General features: G+C 39.3%; 1 protein-coding gene across 2 annotated transcripts; it reads left to right on the top strand.

Moving 5' to 3' along the window:
* Positions 1 to 215: 215 nt before the first annotated feature.
* On the top strand, positions 216 to 16703 carry PRDM1 (PR/SET domain 1). 2 transcript variants are annotated; one of them, XM_088460511.1, is made up of 7 exons: positions 216 to 297; positions 4940 to 5188; positions 7719 to 7838; positions 9908 to 10157; positions 12494 to 13587; positions 13690 to 13818; positions 14112 to 16703. In XM_088460511.1, exons 2-7 carry the CDS (start codon positions 5006 to 5008, stop codon positions 14670 to 14672), a joined length of 2337 nt encoding a protein of 778 aa, XP_088316637.1. In that variant the 5' UTR covers positions 216 to 297; positions 4940 to 5005; the 3' UTR covers positions 14673 to 16703. The 2 variants fall into 2 exon arrangements, with proteins under 2 accessions (XP_088316637.1, XP_088316636.1); XM_088460510.1 differs by lacking the exon at positions 216 to 297 and adding an exon at positions 3466 to 3690.
* The last annotated feature ends 3862 nt before the right edge of the window (positions 16704 to 20565 follow it).

Genomic DNA, 20565 nt, shown 5'->3' on the forward strand with positions numbered 1-20565 from the left:
ACAATTTGGCAATCGGAATTATCAGCCTGGCCAAAAAGAGTTTGTTTTGTTAATTGCGCTTGTTAAGCCTAATTACTAAGTGGGGGAGGAGCTGATGGAAGGGGAGGGAGAAGCTTGTAGTAAGGGAAAACTTTAAAATCCTTGAAGCAGTCTGGAAGACGGCTAGATTTAAAGAGCCAGTGAGAGTGTATATACAGACAGTGAATGCATGCGAGTTAGTCACAGATGTTACACATGGACTAAAACTGGAATGCACTTACTCCAGATTGAATACCTGCTGCATGGAAATACCACAAGGTACAAAATTATATTGTATACATGAATATGGATATATATATATATATATATATATATATATATATATAGAGAGAGAGAGAGAGAGAGAGAGAGATAGATAGATAGATATATAATTTTGGAGACTGAATTCCTAGTTTATTTTTTATTTAAATAGTTTTACAGTTAATATTGAAAGTCAATCTACAAGTCATTTTTTTGTGTTTTCTGTAATAATAGAAATATATGTGAATTTTTGTATCATGATCGTTGCTAGGTCAATGTATGTTTGGATGAGATTGAGTTCACTTCTATAATTTAAACCATTTAGAGGTGAATTGCTACATACAGTGGGGAAAGGTGTAAGGTTCCTGCTGATTTTCTTTGTTTACTGGAGATAGTGTTGAGCAGCAATGTTTACTTTTGTGTGTTATTTAGACTAGTTAATGTACTATACTAGATAGATCTACTTCCTGGGCCCCATGTTTTAGCCTGGACCCTTTTACTTGACAAATGGTTTAGATTTGACACCGTTTTATCAGTAAAGCTTCTGCTGGGTGCTGCTTGCTTCTGCTTTATCGTGAAAAAGTGAGATTATCTGAGACACATTAACAGTCTGCCAATCCTTCGTGGCAGAGACTGATGTGATGTACTGCGGAGAAACTGTACACAGCATGCTCCTCTTGTACACTTGGATAATAATTAGTCATGTGGGACATATACCATTATAGATCCTTGTCGGAGTTTATTGTCCTGTTGAACTGCACGTGGTATTCTACATGTTGCCACAAAACAGAGATATTATTAAGAGTCTGCCATATTTAGTTTTTTGCTCTGTTCAAGTGTGTGTGTATATGTTTATTTGTATATATTTTAGTAATCACATTGAACGTGATTACAGAATAATTGTTAGTAGTTTTTTTATATAATAAGTTTATCTTATGTCTTGTTTATCTTAGTTGCTGATTCTAATACCTGGGCCAGATTGGTTGGTGCTTTAAAAAAGGGATGCATTATATGATTCTTTCTGTTAGCATTTTGTAAATTTGGCAAGTAATTCTTCAGCTTGTCAGTGTGCATCTGTCTCTTTCCCTGAGTGTAATGAAAAGTACAGTTTAATCACTGGTGAGCCAAATTGAGCATGATTAGCTGTTATTGCAGATTAGTGTACAGTATTGTCTGGTGGTGCAGAGTATTGATCTGCTGGGTCTCACCTCACTGTTGGCTGTTTTCTATGTGGCAGTAGACTCTGGAGTGAGGGGGTTGGTAGGAGGCAGGCAAAGGTCCAGATGGGGCAGGAGACTGGTCCTGAAAAGACCATGCCAGGAAGTAGGTCAGGTACTCTGAGAGATTATACGAAACACGCATCATCCCTGTGTGGCAGGAGGCAAGACAAGCAGCACACAATTATGAGGAATTAGACCAGCAACAAGTAGTGCAGATTTATCAGCATTAATTGTCTATTGTCAGGACAGGGCCCTTTTTGCAGATCACGGCTGTTGCCAGCCTCCTAATACCTCTAATGGACTCTCCATTGTAGGATTATCTCTTCTAAGAACAATGTCTTTCTTTAAGAAGAGTTGCTTGTAGTTAAAACAGCCAGTACACTGCCTGAGTGTGCCTTTCTTTTTGGTCTTCCATTTACAGAGGAAGTAAGGGCCCAGTGTTGCTCTTCTGTCAGCAACTGTATTCCTTCAGGGGATTGAGAGATACCTATTGAACATTAACCGTATTACTCCACCTTTCTCAATGAGACCCATCAGGGCACAATAGGCTGTTTGATAGAGCCATAGATAAGCATGGACATAGTTTTAAAGTGTAATTTCTCCCCCCTTTTATTTACGGTGCTTCCTTGTGTTTCGCACAGTAAACACTGCAATGTTTAGAAATGGATAACGTGGCCATTATGAATTGAACTGCGGGAAAATCTGCGAAAGGAAAATATTAGCCATGTGTTCTCGCATTGATTCCTTTTCATGTTGCGTATATGGTCTACACACATAGACATAGAATGACTAAGGTAACTGCAATGGGGATTTCTCAAATCAGCCTCTATTGCCAGTCACAACTTGATGCAGATCTGAAAGTAGCTTGAGACACTGCGTGAGAACTGCTGATTAATGAGGTAATTGAGGTTTTTTGGGAACACAAGGAGGGGGTGACTGAGTAAAAAGCACAGTCATGACTTTCGAATCACATAGGGGAATACAGATACCAGTTATTGCCAGAAGCATTTAGACAGAATAAATGAGATGAATAGAATATGGATACACAGGTGGTGAGCAACTGAAAATGTACCCTTATGTGGAACATGGTCAATCTTAAAATCCTGTAGGGACACTTGTTTTATATCAATTAGATACCCGACTAGTGTCTATAATGCCAGCATCCACTATCCATACAAATGAGGGCTCCCTAAGAACTCTGTATTTGTGGATTTGCTTGGGGGGCTTTAGATTAGATCCTGTAAACTGCTGCAATACAGTTAAATAGACAATAATGGTGAAACATAGACAAGCCTTGGGAAACACTATAAATGAGAGCAGAGAGTTTAGCAACTGTATAGTTTCTGTATAAAAGTGGCGTTTAGCATAAGAAAACAGTCCTGCCCTTACTTTCAGTTTGTGTGACCCTCCTTCCCCCACATACACACTTTCTTTGTATCCTGCATTACGTTATGCTGCTGAAGGTGACTGCCAATCCTCCGGTGATCTGCATGTGAAAGTGCTGCCCTGTGCGGCTGGCTGGGGCCACCTTCCGTCTGTAGTGATCTGTGCACCTGATTAACCCCTTGCTGCACACCAGCAGACTCAGCAGCACAGTCATTCTTCTCTGCAGAGCGGAAGGCGGGACATGCCCTGGCTGGGAACTTTTATTACTTGTGGTGACTATTTTTGTGAGCAGCAACTTATGAGCTAGGATCATTTTTGTGTAATAAAAGTCCTGGGTCAGATTAACCCGCCGCTCTGGGTGCTCAGTGAGACATCATTTAATGAAAGGTGTGAGCCGAGGTAATATACCTGCCCCCGTCCGTATCTGGCAGCAGCGCTCACTCCCTGCTGGTGATACTGACTGAGCTCATTGGCAGAGCATTCCAGGTAGCTGTGGCCCCGCCCGCCTGACAGCAGCGCGCTGTGCAATCACCCTGACTAGTAGTGATACAGGAAGAGAGAGGAGCCACTTACCAGTCACTCTGTGGGGTTATTATCACTGACATAAGCAGTGGAGGGATGCGCCGTTGTCCAGAGCTGCAGGGAGACGAGAGCAGAACATGCAGCACCTGTCTGCCAGTATACTAGGCACCGCGCTGGGGAGAGCGAGCTCGGGAGGTCCCATGTCCCAGTCCTGTATCAGGGTGGGAAGGAAACGTCCTCAATGTTGATTTTGTGTTTGGAGAAGTGTGTGGAATCTGCCTGGGTGAGACACTTCTATCCCTATATTTCTATGCACTTTTATCTGGTTTTCAGTAATGAATATTAATACATTCAGGATTTTTTCCAGGATATCTGATCTCATTTCATGATGTTTTATTGTTTCATGTAATTTAATTCTGTGCTGCATATCATTTTATCTGCAGTATTTATTAGCAGATGTTTAGAAAATATTAGAAAACTTTGTTACTTCAATATAAAGGTGTATTTTTTTTTTCTATAATAATTTTTAAATGAAATGACTATCTGTACCTGGGATTGAGCTGGTCTTCCTGTAGCTGGATCTTTGTGTGTAATAAAATGTGTACTACATGGTATAATGCAGTTCTTGATTTGTGGGGTTACTAGAAAACGGTATCACTAGAAAGACACAGATGGGATGTGTATGCCACAGAGGAAATGCATAGATGCATAGTGTATGCACTGGAATTAGTCTGACTATCCAGGAATATTAAAGAGAGCCTACATGAGTGCAGAGAGAATGAGTGCTATTCAATATTGTATAGGTTTTGTGAGTCAGGTCTGACTCTGAAGGAGTTAACAAGACCCCCTCCCAGTAGTCTAGGAGATGTTGTTGCTGTAAGGGATGCTGGCAGGATGTAAACGTTTTTGAAGTTGTTTTTTTTTTCTTACATTTTCTTTAACTTGGACAGGATGAAAAAAAAGACGTCAGAGGGGTTAGGTTGTTTTTGAAAGTTGTTTGTCAGCTGGAAGCTGGTGGGAAAGTTCAGGCTTCCCCATTCAGAAGAGTCAGGCTGAGTTCCGCTCCTTGTAGCATGCTAGTTCCATTTTTAGCTTCATTCAGACGTAGACAACAGCTTCTTCCCCTTCCTTTCCTTGTTTGTGACACTTTCCAAGGCACTGGGCAGTGCTTCCAAGGGGACAGATTAATCTAACAGTTACTACACTAAGCATGTCTACATGTAGTATATAACATGCAAGAAGCCATTTAGCCATTTCCTAATTGATAGCATTTGCACAGGTAGGTGATACTTGGTGACTTTGTTTATAGATGTCCATATTGTTTTTTACTTGAAATGGGTAATATTAAAATAAACATTCTATTAATAACTAGTTTCTGTTTATACATGAACTTTTTCATTCAAATTTATTTGGATGAGTAATTCCACTGGACAGACTGCTTGGTACTTACGCAGTCTCAAAGGAAATCACATCATTGAAGGACTGTGAGAACTTAGGTCTGTCTTTTTTTTCCGCCTTTCACCATATTTCAGGCTGCCACACGACCAAGAGCAATTACACATTTTGAATCTCCCCATCCAGAGGGGACATAACAGACCATGAAAATGGACATGGAAGGAGTTGATATGACGCTGTGGCCGGAGGCTGAGTTTGAGGCGAAATGTACATACATAGTGAAGGATCATCCATGGGACAGCAGCTCAGATGGAAGTAATGTTGTCCAAGCACAAGCTTCATTGCCCAGGAACTTGCTCTTTAAATACGCATCAGGCTCCAAAGAGGTTAGTAAATTTTAAATGGTTAATTTAGCCTGAATTTCAAGAATAGCTGCCTGGGAAAAGTTAATTTGTGGTTATAGATATAAATTCCAGACCAGTCTTTTTGATTTTTGAATTTTTTGGTTATGTCCAACTAAGAATTAAGTTCACTGCCATTTGATACCACTAGTTTGGTTTCCAATATGTGAAACTTTCGCAAGGTGCTGGGGAAAGAAATAGTGAGTTTGGAACAACTTTCTAGTTTAAACCTTTTACTCACACAAAGGTATAAGTGTAGGAGAGGAAAGCATTGCTTGGTGTCACTTAAGGTTGTGAAGCAGTCTTGTCTGATCCCACAGCGGGCTCTTGTCTGCCTTTGTCTCCAGTGTTTTGTTTTGGGTTTTAATTTCTCAACAGACTGAGAACTATGTATTTGTGAGTGGGTGCATTCTTTACGGTTTTGTTTTTATAAAGGCTGTGAAGTGAGCAACAGGCTGTTTACATTTTTATTAGGCAATTATAGTTAGATGTATTACTGAAATGATCACCTGAATTGTAATCTCAGAGACCTTCCTTTGTGCTACTGCATTCCATAGATTTCCAGCAGAGCAACTTCTTAAACTGTTTTCCTGTAAGTATTGTAACAGTTCTAATGACGTCCTAGTCATAACATGACTCTAAAGCTGCATGTAGAATATTACAGTTCCATATTTAGCATAGATCATGGTTTTTTTACACTTTTCTAGAGCAAGAAGAGTAAATGAATTGCCCAACCACGTCTTGTACATTTCAATAGTGTAGTCCAATAATGTCTCATTGCCCCAAATGTCAGTAATCTACCTCAGCAAATGGCATTTTTGGCAAAGCATTACAGCAACAACCCCATGTATATAACCTATTGCACTCCTATTTAATTTGTGCTTCTAGTAAATGCATTTTTAAAGAGAGTACTGTGTAGCATGAATTTAGTATAAAAATTGATCAATCTATGAGGTCCATAGGCCTTGTTCAGGTCAGCTCTTAATTGTCGTGGTTGTAGGATTTTTTGTTTTTTTTCTTTTGTAAATTTGTTAGTGGAAGATGGGTCACTGTTTCTTGTCTGCTCTGCCACTGGTTGTCAGGCAGCACTCCATGGTCAAGAATAATGACAGATTATTTTTTTAAATTAGTAGAGAGGTCACTGGTGCTTGTAAGGAATGGAGTAGGCTAGGAGGTGGGAGATTAAGTATGGACTTGCTAAAAGCCCTCTGCCTTCGCTCCTGAAGTGTTTACAGAAAAGGCCTTGCTCCAGCAATGAATCATTAGGACCTCTGGGCCAGTTCCAGTGGCAGTTTCATCCTAGTTTAGATAAGCAGCGTTGTAATGAATTTTTAAGCACTTGACAGATAAATACAAGTAGAGAACATGGGCCAGGATGACTGTGTATTTGAATAACTATCAGATCTAGCTTTATTCTTTAAAAAAGACTTTTAACGAAAATGACAGCTATTACAAGTTAGCTTATTCTTTCTTCCCTGACCATCAGACACAATGTTGGGATTCACCAAATTTATGTGAAATAGCTTTCCTGATGCACGTATAATGTGTGATGTTCTGCATTATACATAAGTTCATTTCAGATATGAAAACGGAGGTATAAAATCTAGTCATTTGAGCAGTGCTGTGTCACTGAAACTTAAGCGCCAGATGTTTTTCACTTTACTCTTTCAAGTAAGGGGGTTTTCAAGAACTTGTTACAAATGCACTGTGCTAATGAAAAAAACTGTATGAAAATACCTTGCATGAATTTTCTTGTGGGGAAGCTGAAACCCCACAGTTCATGGCAGGTGAGGAGTGGCTAAGCATCTGCATTGTTAAAACTATTCTAGATTTACCATGCGCTTAAGAACATAGACTGCCCTGGCTATATCATCTTCTTATATAGAGGAGAATATACAAATTGACACAAAATATACATTCATGTTGGGTGCATGAGATATCTGTGATAAATAGCAACACAGTGTTACTGCTTGTTCAGATGATACCGATTACATTAGTACATACAGAACATTATTTCCAACAATTAGAGGTTCATATAATTAATCCATAAGTTCAGGGTATATCCTTTCTTTATACAGCAACATTTTTTTGGCCAGTTGTAGTCGTGCTAGCAGCTTCACGTTTTATTTTTTAAAACCCCATGTACTGTAGTTCTCCAAATGACCATAATTCCTTATTTTTCCCACAAAGGGGTATATTTACTAAAGTACGGGTTTTCAGAAGTGGAGTTGTTGCCCATAGCATCCAATCAGATTCTAGCTATTATCTTCTAGGAGGTGCTAGTTAAATGTTAAAGTAGAATCTGATTGGTTGCTATGGGCAATATCTCCACTTCTAAAAACTCTCACTTTAGTAAATATATAACCCTAAAAAATTGTCTGCTAACCTTGTTTTTAATTTTTTGTTTTGGTCTCTTACAGTATGTGTCTAGAAGACCAATGTCAGTTCTGTTATATTACCCATGCTAAACATCTCACCAGTTTTATTTTTATTTTGTGTTTTGTTTTTATAATAGGTGATTGGTGTTGTAAGCAAAGAATATATCCCAAAAGGAACTCGCTTTGGACCATTTGTTGGGGAGATATATACAAATGACACTGTTCCCAAAAACGCCAATAGGAAATACTTTTGGCGGGTGAGTTGCTAACGCTGATACATTTCTATTTTCTGCTGTATATCGCCAGATCCATATGTTTTGTAATTAATAGAGTACATCTCCATTTATTAAATGAGCACAGTACATGATTTGCTGGCAGCTTTTTCCTCCATTGTTGCACTGAAGCTTATAGACATGTTATTGCTGTAAAGAATGGAAGCCTGCTTGCATTATTGTATAATGGGATCTTTAAGGCTGGGTTACAAGTTAGAAATAGTCACCCTGGTATTTATTTATCATTGTAAATCATTCAGTGATCATTGAGGAGAGAAAAAAAGCCACATTACTACCAGTCTTCCCTAGCTGCCTGTAGTAAAACATTAGAGGAAATTATAGCAAATCACTTCCCATATGATATAATCCACATCCTGACTTTGATGGCTGTAATAGAAATGTCTGATAGGGCTGCAAGGTTCCCTTCATCTCATGTATAGAAAGAGAGAGGATGTTTGGGGTTGAGCAAACCCCAAATGTGACATTATTTCTTGTAAGTGTACTGTGAGTCAGCACCTTCTCTGTACTTTGTAGCATATGGAAATAGTATGGTTTTGTGCAGTTTCTTTCTCTGTAATCCTGTGATCTTACGCTGCTGGGTTTTTTTTTTTTTTTTTTTAATTACCGCTTATAAACGTGAACTCTAATTCCAGTGAATAAAGATGACAAGAGAGAATCACCCCTAGCTTTAGAATCTGGTGTAGAGCGACAATTAGGAGTTTGTTGCTTCCCTGCGACTATAGATTTGTCTAAGCCCTGCTGGTCACACAGCTCCATGGTACAGGTACCCCAATACTGCGCACACCATACTATAATGATTCGTCAATTAAAAGCGACTCAGCTTTTTTGCTGTGCATTAGTCTTAAATATTACTTGCATTTGGAACAAGCACTTTATATAAAATGAATATAACTGACGTTCTTGTAACTTCCGCACCTATAGGGGCTTATGTAATAACCTGTGAGACGCAGGCATCGGTGCCATTCTCCAGAGTCTATCTGTATTTGAAACGCGGCATATATTTGTAGGGTTAAAACCAAACTGCCACCTGGTCGGAATCGCGCCCATGACTACATCGCGCAGACTATTACATAAGCCCCTCCATTTAAATGGACACACCGTGAACCTGGAGATTCAGAATATTTCAGAGCTCCAGACAAACCATAAAGGGTAGTGAGTCTCTGACCTCCTCCTCCTGCGTGCGAAATAGAAGCTATTTGCCATCCATTGGCCAGAACAGAAATCATTGTGTTTTTTAACAGCAGTCTTTCCTGTAGTCTCACTTTCAAAAGCAGACCGTGTTAAAAGAAGCGTATAAAGTTTTGTCTCGTTGCGTTTTTAGTCTAAATATACACTGTCTTAACTTTCTATTGTAGTTTTATTTTTAACTCGTGAATTATGAAGGCAAAGGAGTTTTTTTTGTTTTTTTGTAAGTGCATAAAGCAAAATAGCACAAGACTGTACTTGTCTTGCAAGTGGAAAAGTGAGTGTCTTGGCTAGGAATGAATGGCGGAGCTGGCTGTCTTTCTGTCCAGCTCATTGTTTTGGCAGGTGAAATTCACCTTTGCTCCACCCAGTGTTCTGACAAAACCACTGCATACCAAGTATGTGAGGGGAAGAAAGATTGGGAGAGGTGGAGATTCTGCAAGGGCAAAAGCTTGTTTAGTTTGACGTATTGTTAATGAGCCTAAACTGACTCAGTAACTGTTTAATGCTGTGTGTAATAACAGATAAAGTTGGTATGATTAAATCATCATGCCTATTAAAGGAAGGAGCGGTGTTTATAGCACAGCATAGGAATTATGAGGACATTACTGCTGAATGTGTCTTCCTCTGTGAATTGTATGATTTGTTATGAGTGAAGTAGCGTGCTCAATACAAGAAGAAAAAAACTGTCACTTTGTAACTTTCACAATTCTTTCATCATTTGTACTTCCGTTTGGTGGTCATTGTGTTAATGACAATCTGCCTGTCACAGAAGATAGTTTGGTCCTCTTTTCTTTTTTTTTTCTTTTACCCCATTGTCATCTAATACATTCCTTTTAACTTTACAGATATATTCAAATGGAGAATTTAACCACTTTATGGACGGTTTTAATGAAGAGAAGAGTAACTGGATGCGCTATGTGAATCCTGCACATTCCATTCAAGAACAGAATCTGGCAGCCTGCCAGAATGGCATGAATATCTATTTCTATACCATCAAACCTATTCCAGCCAATCAGGAGCTGCTTGTGTGGTACTGCCGGGACTTTGCAGACAGACTTGACTATCCTTCCTCTGGGGAGCTGGTGATGAATCTTAGTAAGTAGATTAAAAGTATAAATGTCAGGGAATGCTTGGAATGTTGCAGGTACTGCCTGTGCCATCTAATAATAAAACCTATCATTAAATGGGCGCAACAGCCAAATAGTTTCTGACAGGTAACAGAGTGACGTATGTTTCTATCCAGAAATACTTCCTCTAAATGTTCTGCTGTAGAAAATTTCTAGGCCTCCAGCAGTTTTTAACCAAGTGTTATCTGTCTACCAGCAATGTCCTTCATGAACCTACAAGATATTAATTTAAATAAAATATGTAACTCTCGGTGATGTGCAGACTTTAACAATTATAGATAGGAATTAACACCTGTTTGGGTCAATGACCTTCAAAATAAAAGGAGGAGTGTACATGTCTTAAATAAGTGATCACAATGTTGAAAGTAAGTTGCATTTTTTTTTTCACACGTTCACAGACACCACATAAACCAATATGTGTGTTCTCTTTTTTTTTTTTTTAAGCAATTTCTGTAGAATTTGTTCTTCACTTCCTTTCTTAAGGGGAAGCCAACTAAACATATCTTGCCCTACAAGACATATCTCTCCATCTCCCATTTACTGTCATCTTCTGGTCTTTGGGTTTTTTACTTAACTTTCACTTATGTGGCTTACTTAAACTAAACGCTATGATGTCTTTACTCAAACTTGCCTGTAATATGTGAAGTGGTTGCAGTGGTACATTTGTAAGATAATGAAATGCACTGCTTTGTCTACCATGGTTGCCTACAAGGAAAGATATTCTGAAAATATTACTGAATTTATTTATTTATAAATATGCCTTTTATTTTTAAGAGAGATTATACATTATTTGCATTTTGGAGAACATTTTTTGGCCAATTTATGCCATGTGTAAATCTAAAAAAAAAAAAAAGTGACATGCAATTGCCTAGAAAGAAATAACAGAAGCTTATTGGAATAATTCCACTTTGAACATCAAATCTGCCTTAGCCCCTAGAATCTTCTGTAACCATTTCACACCAACAAATTGTTTATGACAATTTATGACAAGGTAAGCCTGATCATTTACCTGCACTAGAAGTCATATAGATTTATCCCGTGTCCCTAACTTAAGTACTCCGTTGGGTTGTAATAAACGGTATTAATTAAATGTCATTACAATAGCAGCAACTTCTCATTCAGACCTCAAGTCTCCTTATTGGTCTTATTGTTCAGTATTGCACATTTTAATACATTCTTAAATTGAGGCAATATTAAAATAAATATTTAGTTATCCTTTTTAAAACTGAACTACCTACGTGTAAAGGTTTATTACATCTGATCAGCAGCGATTTGTATTTCTGTCTGTTGCTTATACCCCTTTGTTTGAGGAACATGTTTCAACTTCCAATCAGTTGTGCCAATTGAAAGAATATTCTGTATTTATAAATAGTGGTTATTAGTCTCCCTCATCTCAATGCTCTCAATCAGCCTGTTAGATCAACACCAGTGTAATGTCACTAATTGTTTATTGAGGACCTAGTGAGAGATTACTGAGAATAGCACCAAACACAGCCCTAACACTGAGCATGATTCAGAGATGTATGCTAACCCGATGGTTAGCGTACTTATTCGATGTTTAGGGGTCTGCGTAGGTGCAGGACCCAATCTGTGAATGTGCAGAATGAGTCCTGCTATCTCGTTCTCTCCCCCCAAGCCATAGCATGCTGGGACGTTTTGGAGACCGAGCAGGGGCATAGCTCGTCACCGTTTTCCGGGAGGGACGAGGCCATGGTCTGCGTCAGTGAACGCAGATTTCCTGGCCTCGCAAGTGAACAGGCACCGGCTAAGCTGAGGTAAGCTTCAGCTTACACAGGCTGGCCAATGGAGCAACCAATAGAGACCATCGGTCGTAATGGTGATCCGAGGCGGCATCTACAGATGCTGCACTCTGATCGCAAATGCAGCACGAAGGTGTCTGTTTCATACAGACACCTCCTGCTGCATTTACATTTTGTTGAATGGTATTGCACAGCCACTTCTGTGCATACTGTCCATCTCTGAATCAGGCCCACTGCACACAAAATTAACATTTCCTGTCAATATATTCATAGCAAGGTAGTGAAATACTAAGTGTTACAAATAAGTTGATATGAGATCATATATACCTACAGGCAGAGTAAAGTGTGTGCATATAATAGACTGTCCCTGTTGGGTAATGTAACATTATGCACAATTATCTGTTGACCTATTGTATTTGATGATAAATGGTAACTAATTTCTATATTAGATGTCACTGTTATTATTGTTGAGACTTTCCATTGTTGTTAAGTTGGCTGGTACACAGGATAAATTGACCTTTTTTAAAATATTATTCTATTTTAGAGCAAAGTCTGATCATTACTGAGGAGCAAATTTCACGGAAAGAGATGACCTTTCAGAAGAGTACAGCCAAAAAAGAGCATAGTGTAAAAGAGATCCTCAAAAACACAAATCATTCAAAGCCCAAAGAGGTACTACTGAACAACATGGAAGTTGTCCCCATTGAAAAAGAAGCCACAGACCTGCTTAAAACTTGTAGCCCTGAAAGGCCTTTCTTCCCAAGGGTTGTATATCCTTTCCGTTCTCACATTCATGAAGATTACTTAAAGGCCTCTGTGGGTTATGGCATGGAGAGACCAAATTATATGATGCATTCACCAATACAGCCATCTACACCACCAAGTCCTTCAGGTAGAAGTAGTCCAGACCAAAGTTTTAAAAGTTCAAGTCCACACAGCAGCCCAGGATCTGCAGTTTCACCACACCATTCATCACAGGACAATAGAGAAATGTATCCCTTTCTAAACAGATCATACAACACTGAAGGGCTGGCATCTTTCCCCAGTTATGCACCCCCAGCCAGTCATCTACCACCAACATTTTTATCTACCTATCACTCTTCATATCCAAAGTTCCTGTTACCACCTTATGGTATTGGCTGCAATGGCCTTAATGCACTGAACAACATGAATAATTTCAGTATTTTCCCAAGAGTTTATCCATTTTACAGCAGTGTGCTTGGAGGTGGAAGCCTCTCGCATCACATGCTAAATCCTGCGGCCCTTCCAGGATCCCTCCCTCATGAAGGGGGACGCAGGTTGATGCAAGCTGACCAACCTCGAGACTTTCTCATTCCTGCACCCAATAGTGCCTTCTCCATCACAGGCGCTGCTGCTAGTATGAAAGACAAGCAAATCAGTCCAACAAGCGGATCACCTACTGCCGGCACAGCAGCAAATTCCGAGCATGTAATGCAACCTAAACCTACCTCAGCAGTGATGACCACAAACCGTGATGAAGCCATCAATCTGATCAAAAGCAAAAGGAACATGACTGGCTATAAGACTCTTCCATACCCACTTAAAAAACAGAATGGGAAAATCAAGTATGAGTGTAACATTTGCTCAAAGACGTTTGGACAGCTCTCAAATCTTAAGGTAACCCTACAGGGCAAATAAGCCTTATTATTCTTAGCTAAGCCTATAGGAAGCACTGATGTCCCATGGCCATTTATAATATATTTTATATTTACCTTACAGGTGCATCTCCGGGTACACAGTGGTGAGCGACCATTCAAATGTCAGACTTGCAATAAGGGATTCACTCAGCTGGCACATCTACAGAAGCACTTTTTGGTACACACAGGGGAGAAGCCTCACGAATGTCAGGTATGTATCATTTTAAAAAAGAAAGCAGGAAAAAAAATTGTTTACTTAAAATTGTAGACATAAAACACCGTATAGCTCCATGCATGGATTTGGTCTCCTACTGGAAGACCAACCCTGTCACTCCGAGGAATTCCAAATTGTTTTAAGTGCATAGAAGTAGGTTGCTGTCTACATGCCAAATATTCATATTGAAAAGCAATCATTAATTTGTAATTATGATTGAAAAGTATTTAATATATTATGCAATATGTCATAGTAATTCACAGTTGTTTGATGTATATTCTCTGTTTTAGGTATGTCATAAACGGTTCAGCAGCACAAGCAATCTAAAGACTCACCTACGGCTGCACTCTGGAGAGAAGCCCTACCAGTGCAAGCTGTGCCCAGCAAAGTTCACCCAGTTTGTACATCTCAAACTTCACAAACGTCTTCACACAAGGGAACATCCACACAAATGTATTCACTGCCACAAGAGCTACATCCACTTGTGCAGTCTCCACGTACACATGAAGGGAAACTGTCCTGTGTCCCCAAGACCTGGTCTCACTAGGGAAGACCTGAGTGTGATCAATGAGGAGATTGAGAAGTTTGACATCAGTGACAGTGCAGACAGATTAGAGGACAGTGACATGTCGCCTGCAGTGGAGAAAGAAATAATGACTCTCCTGCGAAGAGAAATAGAAGGTGCCAGTATGAAAGTGTCTGTATCAAGGAGTATGGGAAATGGAATAATTACATCTGGGTGCAACTTTTATGAACAATCTGACTCTGTCATAAAGTTGCCTCATGTCTCCCCACTACCTCTGTTACCTGTTAAGGTCAAGCAAGAATCCATCGACCAAATGGACTCTTAAAAGACTAAATGAACAAGTGTTATTTATGGAAAGCTGGGGTGCCTGCAGCAGGTCTTTGTACATATTAAAGTGCTGCAACGTAGTCTTGGCTTGTGAAAGGTAGAAGTCTCCCAGAAGACCGACTCCTAATTCCAAGAAGGAACTCCGAGATCACTGTATTCTCAGGGCACGGAAAGAGGCAGGGATATGGGTATTGCCTACTCACTTAACATTATTATTATTATTATAATTATTATTATTATTATTATTATTATTGAAAGACAATCATTTTATCTAATTATTTGTCATCGAAAAGTACTTCATAATTTATTATGCAATTTATCATTACAAAAGCAATAATTTGAAAATGTTTACAATGACGAAAGAAATCATTGTAATCTGAAATATATATATGAAAAAAGGTTTTTTTTTGTGGCCATTGATGTAGATACTTTCTGCAGATCTTATTACTTTAAATGAAAGCAAATCTTCACGTTTGTTATATGTCCAGAATCTCCATACCAATGAACAATATTGTGTTACCAAAGCTGGGCATTAGATTTGTAATGATTTGTTATTTTTAATTAATTTCCTTACATGTTCATATTATTATTTTTTGTTTGTTTGTTCCTCTTAGTTATTGCCCTCTCTTCCATAGGGCTTTAACATACAGAATTACTCACAGCTAATGAGAGTATCAAAAAACTGCACATGAAATGTTGTGTTGAACATTTCCTGCTACTTTCATCTCTGCATTTCATACCAATCGTACAGAAAATCTTCCCCCCAAGATATTTAAACTACCATAAATAATTTAAATTGTTTATGTATGAAGTATAACACATCCTAAAAATGGGAATTTAACATGTAAATGCAAATATTTAAAATATAAGGACATTTATATATTTCTATGTTTATACAAATAATCTCCCGAAAAAAGAAAAAAAAACAAAAGTTTTTTAGTTAAGGATTGGCTATATCCTCATGGTCCAGTAGTAGACACGGGTAATACGTTTTTTGGTTTTTTTGTTACTGGCGCCCATCACATTTATTTTTCTGTGAGTCATTTCCTTCAGTATTTTGTGTCTTGTACATTTATTTGTTGTGGTTAATTTAAATGAAAAGGGCATTGTAAAGTTGTTCAACAATTTTTTACCTCATTGCTTGTGTCCAGTGGTGCAGAAAAATAGCTGGTTCAACCAAAAGCTTTGTGACTTCAAAGGAGAAACCAAATATATGCAGTGTAAAACTGCCCTGCTCTTTGTACTGTTGCTTTGCTCTCAACTCCAAAGATATTGCATTGGCAGCCCTGTATATTGGGATATGCCCCCTGGCCTAGTTTAAACCTTCAGAAAGCTAACTAGCAATAAGCCTGTTTCTAAACCATGCAGGCATTTCAGCTGAAAAAATACCCCATATAAGAAAGGGGTTCATAGCAAAACTATGTGACCAATGCTGCTGGAGTTCCCCCTGCTGGTGACATTGTGATGTGTCACACATCAGATTACCAGGAATATTCCGGCTTGTATGTTAGCTCCCAAATATGGCATAGCACACCTTTTTTGAAATGCATAAACCTAAGATGCACACAAACCAGTAGCACTGATCATTTCTGGCATTGTAAGGTTTCCAAAAAGAAAGCCATCGGCTAAAGCAATGTCAAAATATCTAGGAAAGGTACCAAAAATACAGCTTTAGAAGATCATTACTTGATACGTAGAAGCGGTGATCTGAACTAATGTAGCAACAATTAAAGTATTAATGTAATATATACCAAAGTACCACTACTGTCTGTGGACATACACTTCCCTTACTTGTTGCCAGTAGTGCTTTTCTGCATTTACTTCAAAGACTTTTTACTGTATGACTGTTTTCTCTTAAAAATGCATTACTTGTTTTCTTAGTTTCTTTAATACACGTGAATGTAGCAAACAGTGGTTTCTCTAAAGTTTTTTTTTATATAAGAATAAAATCTGACCAAAGTTTAACAGGCTTTTTACTTTGCTAGAACAACTAATTTCTTATGTTTACATATTGGTTTACATTGTTATTTATGTGCAAATTGTCAAAAGATGTAAATTAAATCTAAATGTGCATTTCTTTATACTGAAGTCCTGCTTTTTTGTCTTATTTCTACAAGAGTGTAAATAGTTGTATTTTATTGCTTTAATACTAAAATATCATTGAAATGAGCAACATTTTGGTGGAAATATCAATAGAGCACAGCTAGAATTGAAAGGGAGAGGCATAGTTCTCCGTATAGCACTTGGTCATGTAGCGTGCCATGTTGAGAATCTCCCTAAAAGCTATGTTGTAAAACACTGAATACATGTGAGAGGTGCGTGTTAGTACAAAGGCGGTGGTACAAATATGAATTTTGAAATATTATGAAGACATCTGTGAAGAAGCAGGCTGATCCACATCACAGAAACCTCTTTAGAAGCATTCTACTGGAGAGCAATGGACCATCTGTTCCCCGTATGTTCCAGTGTTTTCTTTTTTACCTCAGGGATGCCTTTGGAGTATGAGACAATTGTCTGCACTGCTATACACCATTGAATAACGCAGGTTCTCTGGAAAGATCTTGGGGCCTATGTATCAAGCTGATTTTTACATAAAATACATAATTTTATGTATTATTGCTATGTACTAATAGCACATTGCAGGAGATTTCACAGAAATCTCCTGCAAACTGCCAATTAGCACTGCAGATCGCAGCCCCATTATTATCAATGGGGACTAAAGCTTTTCGGAGTGTAGCACCGGTATTTTACACTATCTTCAGATGGTGTAAACTGCTGTTTGCCTATGGGGGTCCAGGGGAAGGAGAGAGATCTTTCAATCTTTGCCCCGCAGCCCGTGCGCATGTGCAGTGTCAGCTTCCCCTGGGGAAGTCTTTCACTTCTGTGAAAGACTTCTCCGAAATGCCGGGGATATAACTTGCGGGGACAGCGGTTACCACAAACGCTGTCCCTGCAACTTCCCGGTAGTACATAGCCGGGATATTATTATTAAAAATCAAAATATCCCCGGCTAGTTGGACCGTTAATAATTGTGGCAGTACAGCAATTATTAATACATAGTCCCCCTTGTGTATCACTTTTTAAGTGTTCATTTACAATAGCCTTGTACAAAAAAAAACCTTGCAACTGTTTCCAACCTTTGAACTAGAATGGCAGAATGATAATATACCATATTTTTTGTTAAGTATTGTTCTTTTCACTTAAACTATATGTTCTGTAAAGCTTAAGAATATAAATTCTCTACTTCAAACCTACTATCTCTGTACAAGTAGGAGATATGTCTTTGAAGCAATATGAAATGTAGCCTAGTAACTAATTAAATTGCGCCAACTGTGGCCTAATTAACTTAAAATACTAGAACACTTGGTTCAAAATGTATTCATTAATAAAGACAACCAAGACATTTCAGAAGTGCAAATAATACCCCTTTTCCACCGAAATTCCGGATCTGACCCGGAGTTGGGACATTCCCGAGTTGGCACCGCTCACACCGGAGTCGGGTCTGCATAGACCCGGCTTTCCCGCAGTGAAAGTGGACGCTTGGAGATGACGTCATCTCCAAGCGCCACTGAAGCCGGACCAATCGGCCGGCTTGCAGCGCACTCCAGGTCATCTATGCCCGTGTTAAACCCTGCTATTTACCTGGGTTGGATTGCCGGGTCACTCGACCCGGCGATCCAACCCTCTCCCCTTTTACACCAGGGAGCTGCCCGGGTTAACCCTGCAATAACCCGAGTTTTAGCTCCGGTGTAAAAGGGGTACAAGTGAAAGCTATAGAGTAGTGTTTCCCAAACTCATTCCTTAGGGAGCACTAAAGGTGCCCATACACGGTGCGATAAATCAGCCGATCCGACGGATTGGTGCGATTTGGCTGCTCTATCGTACTGTGTATGGGCATGATATTGGATGGTGCGCGCACCCGTGGGGTTGTACATTGCAACCCCAGATCTTACTGCAGGTTCAGTCGATCAGGGGATGCGATGTGCGATCCCATGCATCGCTATGCGGGTGGGGGAGGGGAGAGCCAGCATATCGGGTGGTCGGCCACCCAATCGCACCGTGTGTCCCAATATGTCGGACGTCGGATTGCCCGTCACCTCGCACGGTGCATATCACACAGTGTATGGCCACCATAGTTTCCATTTTTCCTAGTAGTTGCACAGGTGTAGTCATTACTGGCTGACACATTTTAAAAGATCCACAGGTGGAGCTAATTATTTCAGTTGTGATTCTGTGAGGAGACCTAGAAAACATGCATGGTTAGTGCTCCTTGAGGAATGAGTTTTGGAAACCGTGCTATAGACCATATACAGTCAGGTCCATAAATATTGGGACATTGACAGACTTTTCAGATTTTGGCCCCTATTCACCACCACAATGGTTTTGAAATGAAACAAACAAGATGTGCTTTAACTGCAGACTTTCAGATTTAATTTTAGGGTAATTACATCCAAATCAGGTGAACGGTGTAGGAATTACAACAGTTTCAATATGTGCCTCCCACTTTTTAAGGGGCCAAAAGTAATGGGACTATCAACTCAAAAGCTATTTCATGGACAGGTGTGGGCTATTCCCTCGTTATTTCATTATCAATTAAGCAGGTAAAAGGTCTGGAGTTGATTCTAGGTATGACATTTGCATTTGGAAGCAGTTGCTGTCAACTCTCAATATGAGATCCAAAGAGCTGTCACTGTCAGTGAAGCAAGCCATCATTAGGCTGAAAAATCAAAACAAACCCATCAGAGAGATAGCAAAACATTAGGTGTGGCCAAATCAACTGTTTGGAACATTCTTAAAAAGAAAGAACGCACCGGAGAGCTCAGCAACACCAAAACACCCGGAAGACCACGGAAAACAACTGTGGTGGATGACAGAAGAATTGTTTCCCTGGTGAAGAAAAACCCCTTCACAACAGTTGGCCAAATCAAGAACACTCTCCAGGAGGTAGGTGTATATGTGTCAAAGTCAACAATCAAGAGAAGACTTCACACGAGTGAATATAGAGGGTTCACCACAAGATGCAAACCATTGGTGAGCCACAAAAACAGGAAGACCAGATTAGAGTTTGCCAAACATCATCTAAAAAAGCCATTACAGTTCTGGAACAACATCCTATGGACAGATGAGACAAAGATCAACTTGTACCAGAGTGATGGGAAGAGAACAGAAGGAAAGGAACTGCTCATGATCCAAAACATACCACCTCATCAGTGAAGCATGGTGGTGGTAGTGTCATGGTGTGGGCATGTATGGCTGCCAATGGAACTGGTTCCCTTGTATTTATTGATGATGTGACTGCTGACAAAAGCAGCAGAATGAATTCTGAAGTGTTTCGGGCAATATTATATGCTCATATTTAGTAACATGCTTCAGAACTCATTGGACGGCGCTTCACAGTGCAGATGGACAATGACCCGAATCATACTGCAAAAGCAACCAAAGAGTTTTTTAAGGCTAAAAAGTGGAATGTTATGCAATGGCCAAGTCAATCCCCTGACCTGAATCCGATTGAGCATGCATTTCACTTGATGAAGACAAAACTGAAGGGAAAATGCCCCAAGAACAAGCAGGAATTGAAGACATTTGCAGTAGAGGCCTGGCAGAGCATCACCAGGGATGAAACCCAGCGTCTGGTGATGTCTATGCGTTCCAGACTTCAGGCTGTAATTGCCTGCAAAGGATTTGCAACAAAGTATTAAAAAGTGAAAGTTAGATTTAGGATTGTTTAGTTTGTCCCATTACTTTTGGCCCCTTAAAAAGTGGGAGGCACATATAGAAACTGTTGTAATTCCTACACCGTTCATCTGATTTGGATGTAATTACCCTCAAATTAAATCTGAAAGTCTGCAGTTAAATCACATCTTATTTGTTTCATTTCGAAGCCATTGTGG

Source organism: Taudactylus pleione, unplaced genomic scaffold (assembly GCF_031769625.1).
Source record: "Taudactylus pleione unplaced genomic scaffold, aTauple2 ptg000046l, whole genome shotgun sequence".
Classification (NCBI taxonomy): Eukaryota; Metazoa; Chordata; class Amphibia; order Anura; family Myobatrachidae; genus Taudactylus; species Taudactylus pleione.

Coding starts and splice junctions, on each gene's coding strand:
- PRDM1 (XM_088460511.1), top strand. CDS start 5,006: ATGAAAATGGACATGGAAGGAGTTGATATGACGCTGTGGCCGGAGGCT. Junction 10,158..12,493: donor GGAGCTGGTGATGAATCTTA/GTAAGTAGATTA, acceptor ATTCTATTTTAG/AGCAAAGTCTGATCATTACT. Junction 13,819..14,111: donor AGAAGCCTCACGAATGTCAG/GTATGTATCATT, acceptor TCTCTGTTTTAG/GTATGTCATAAACGGTTCAG.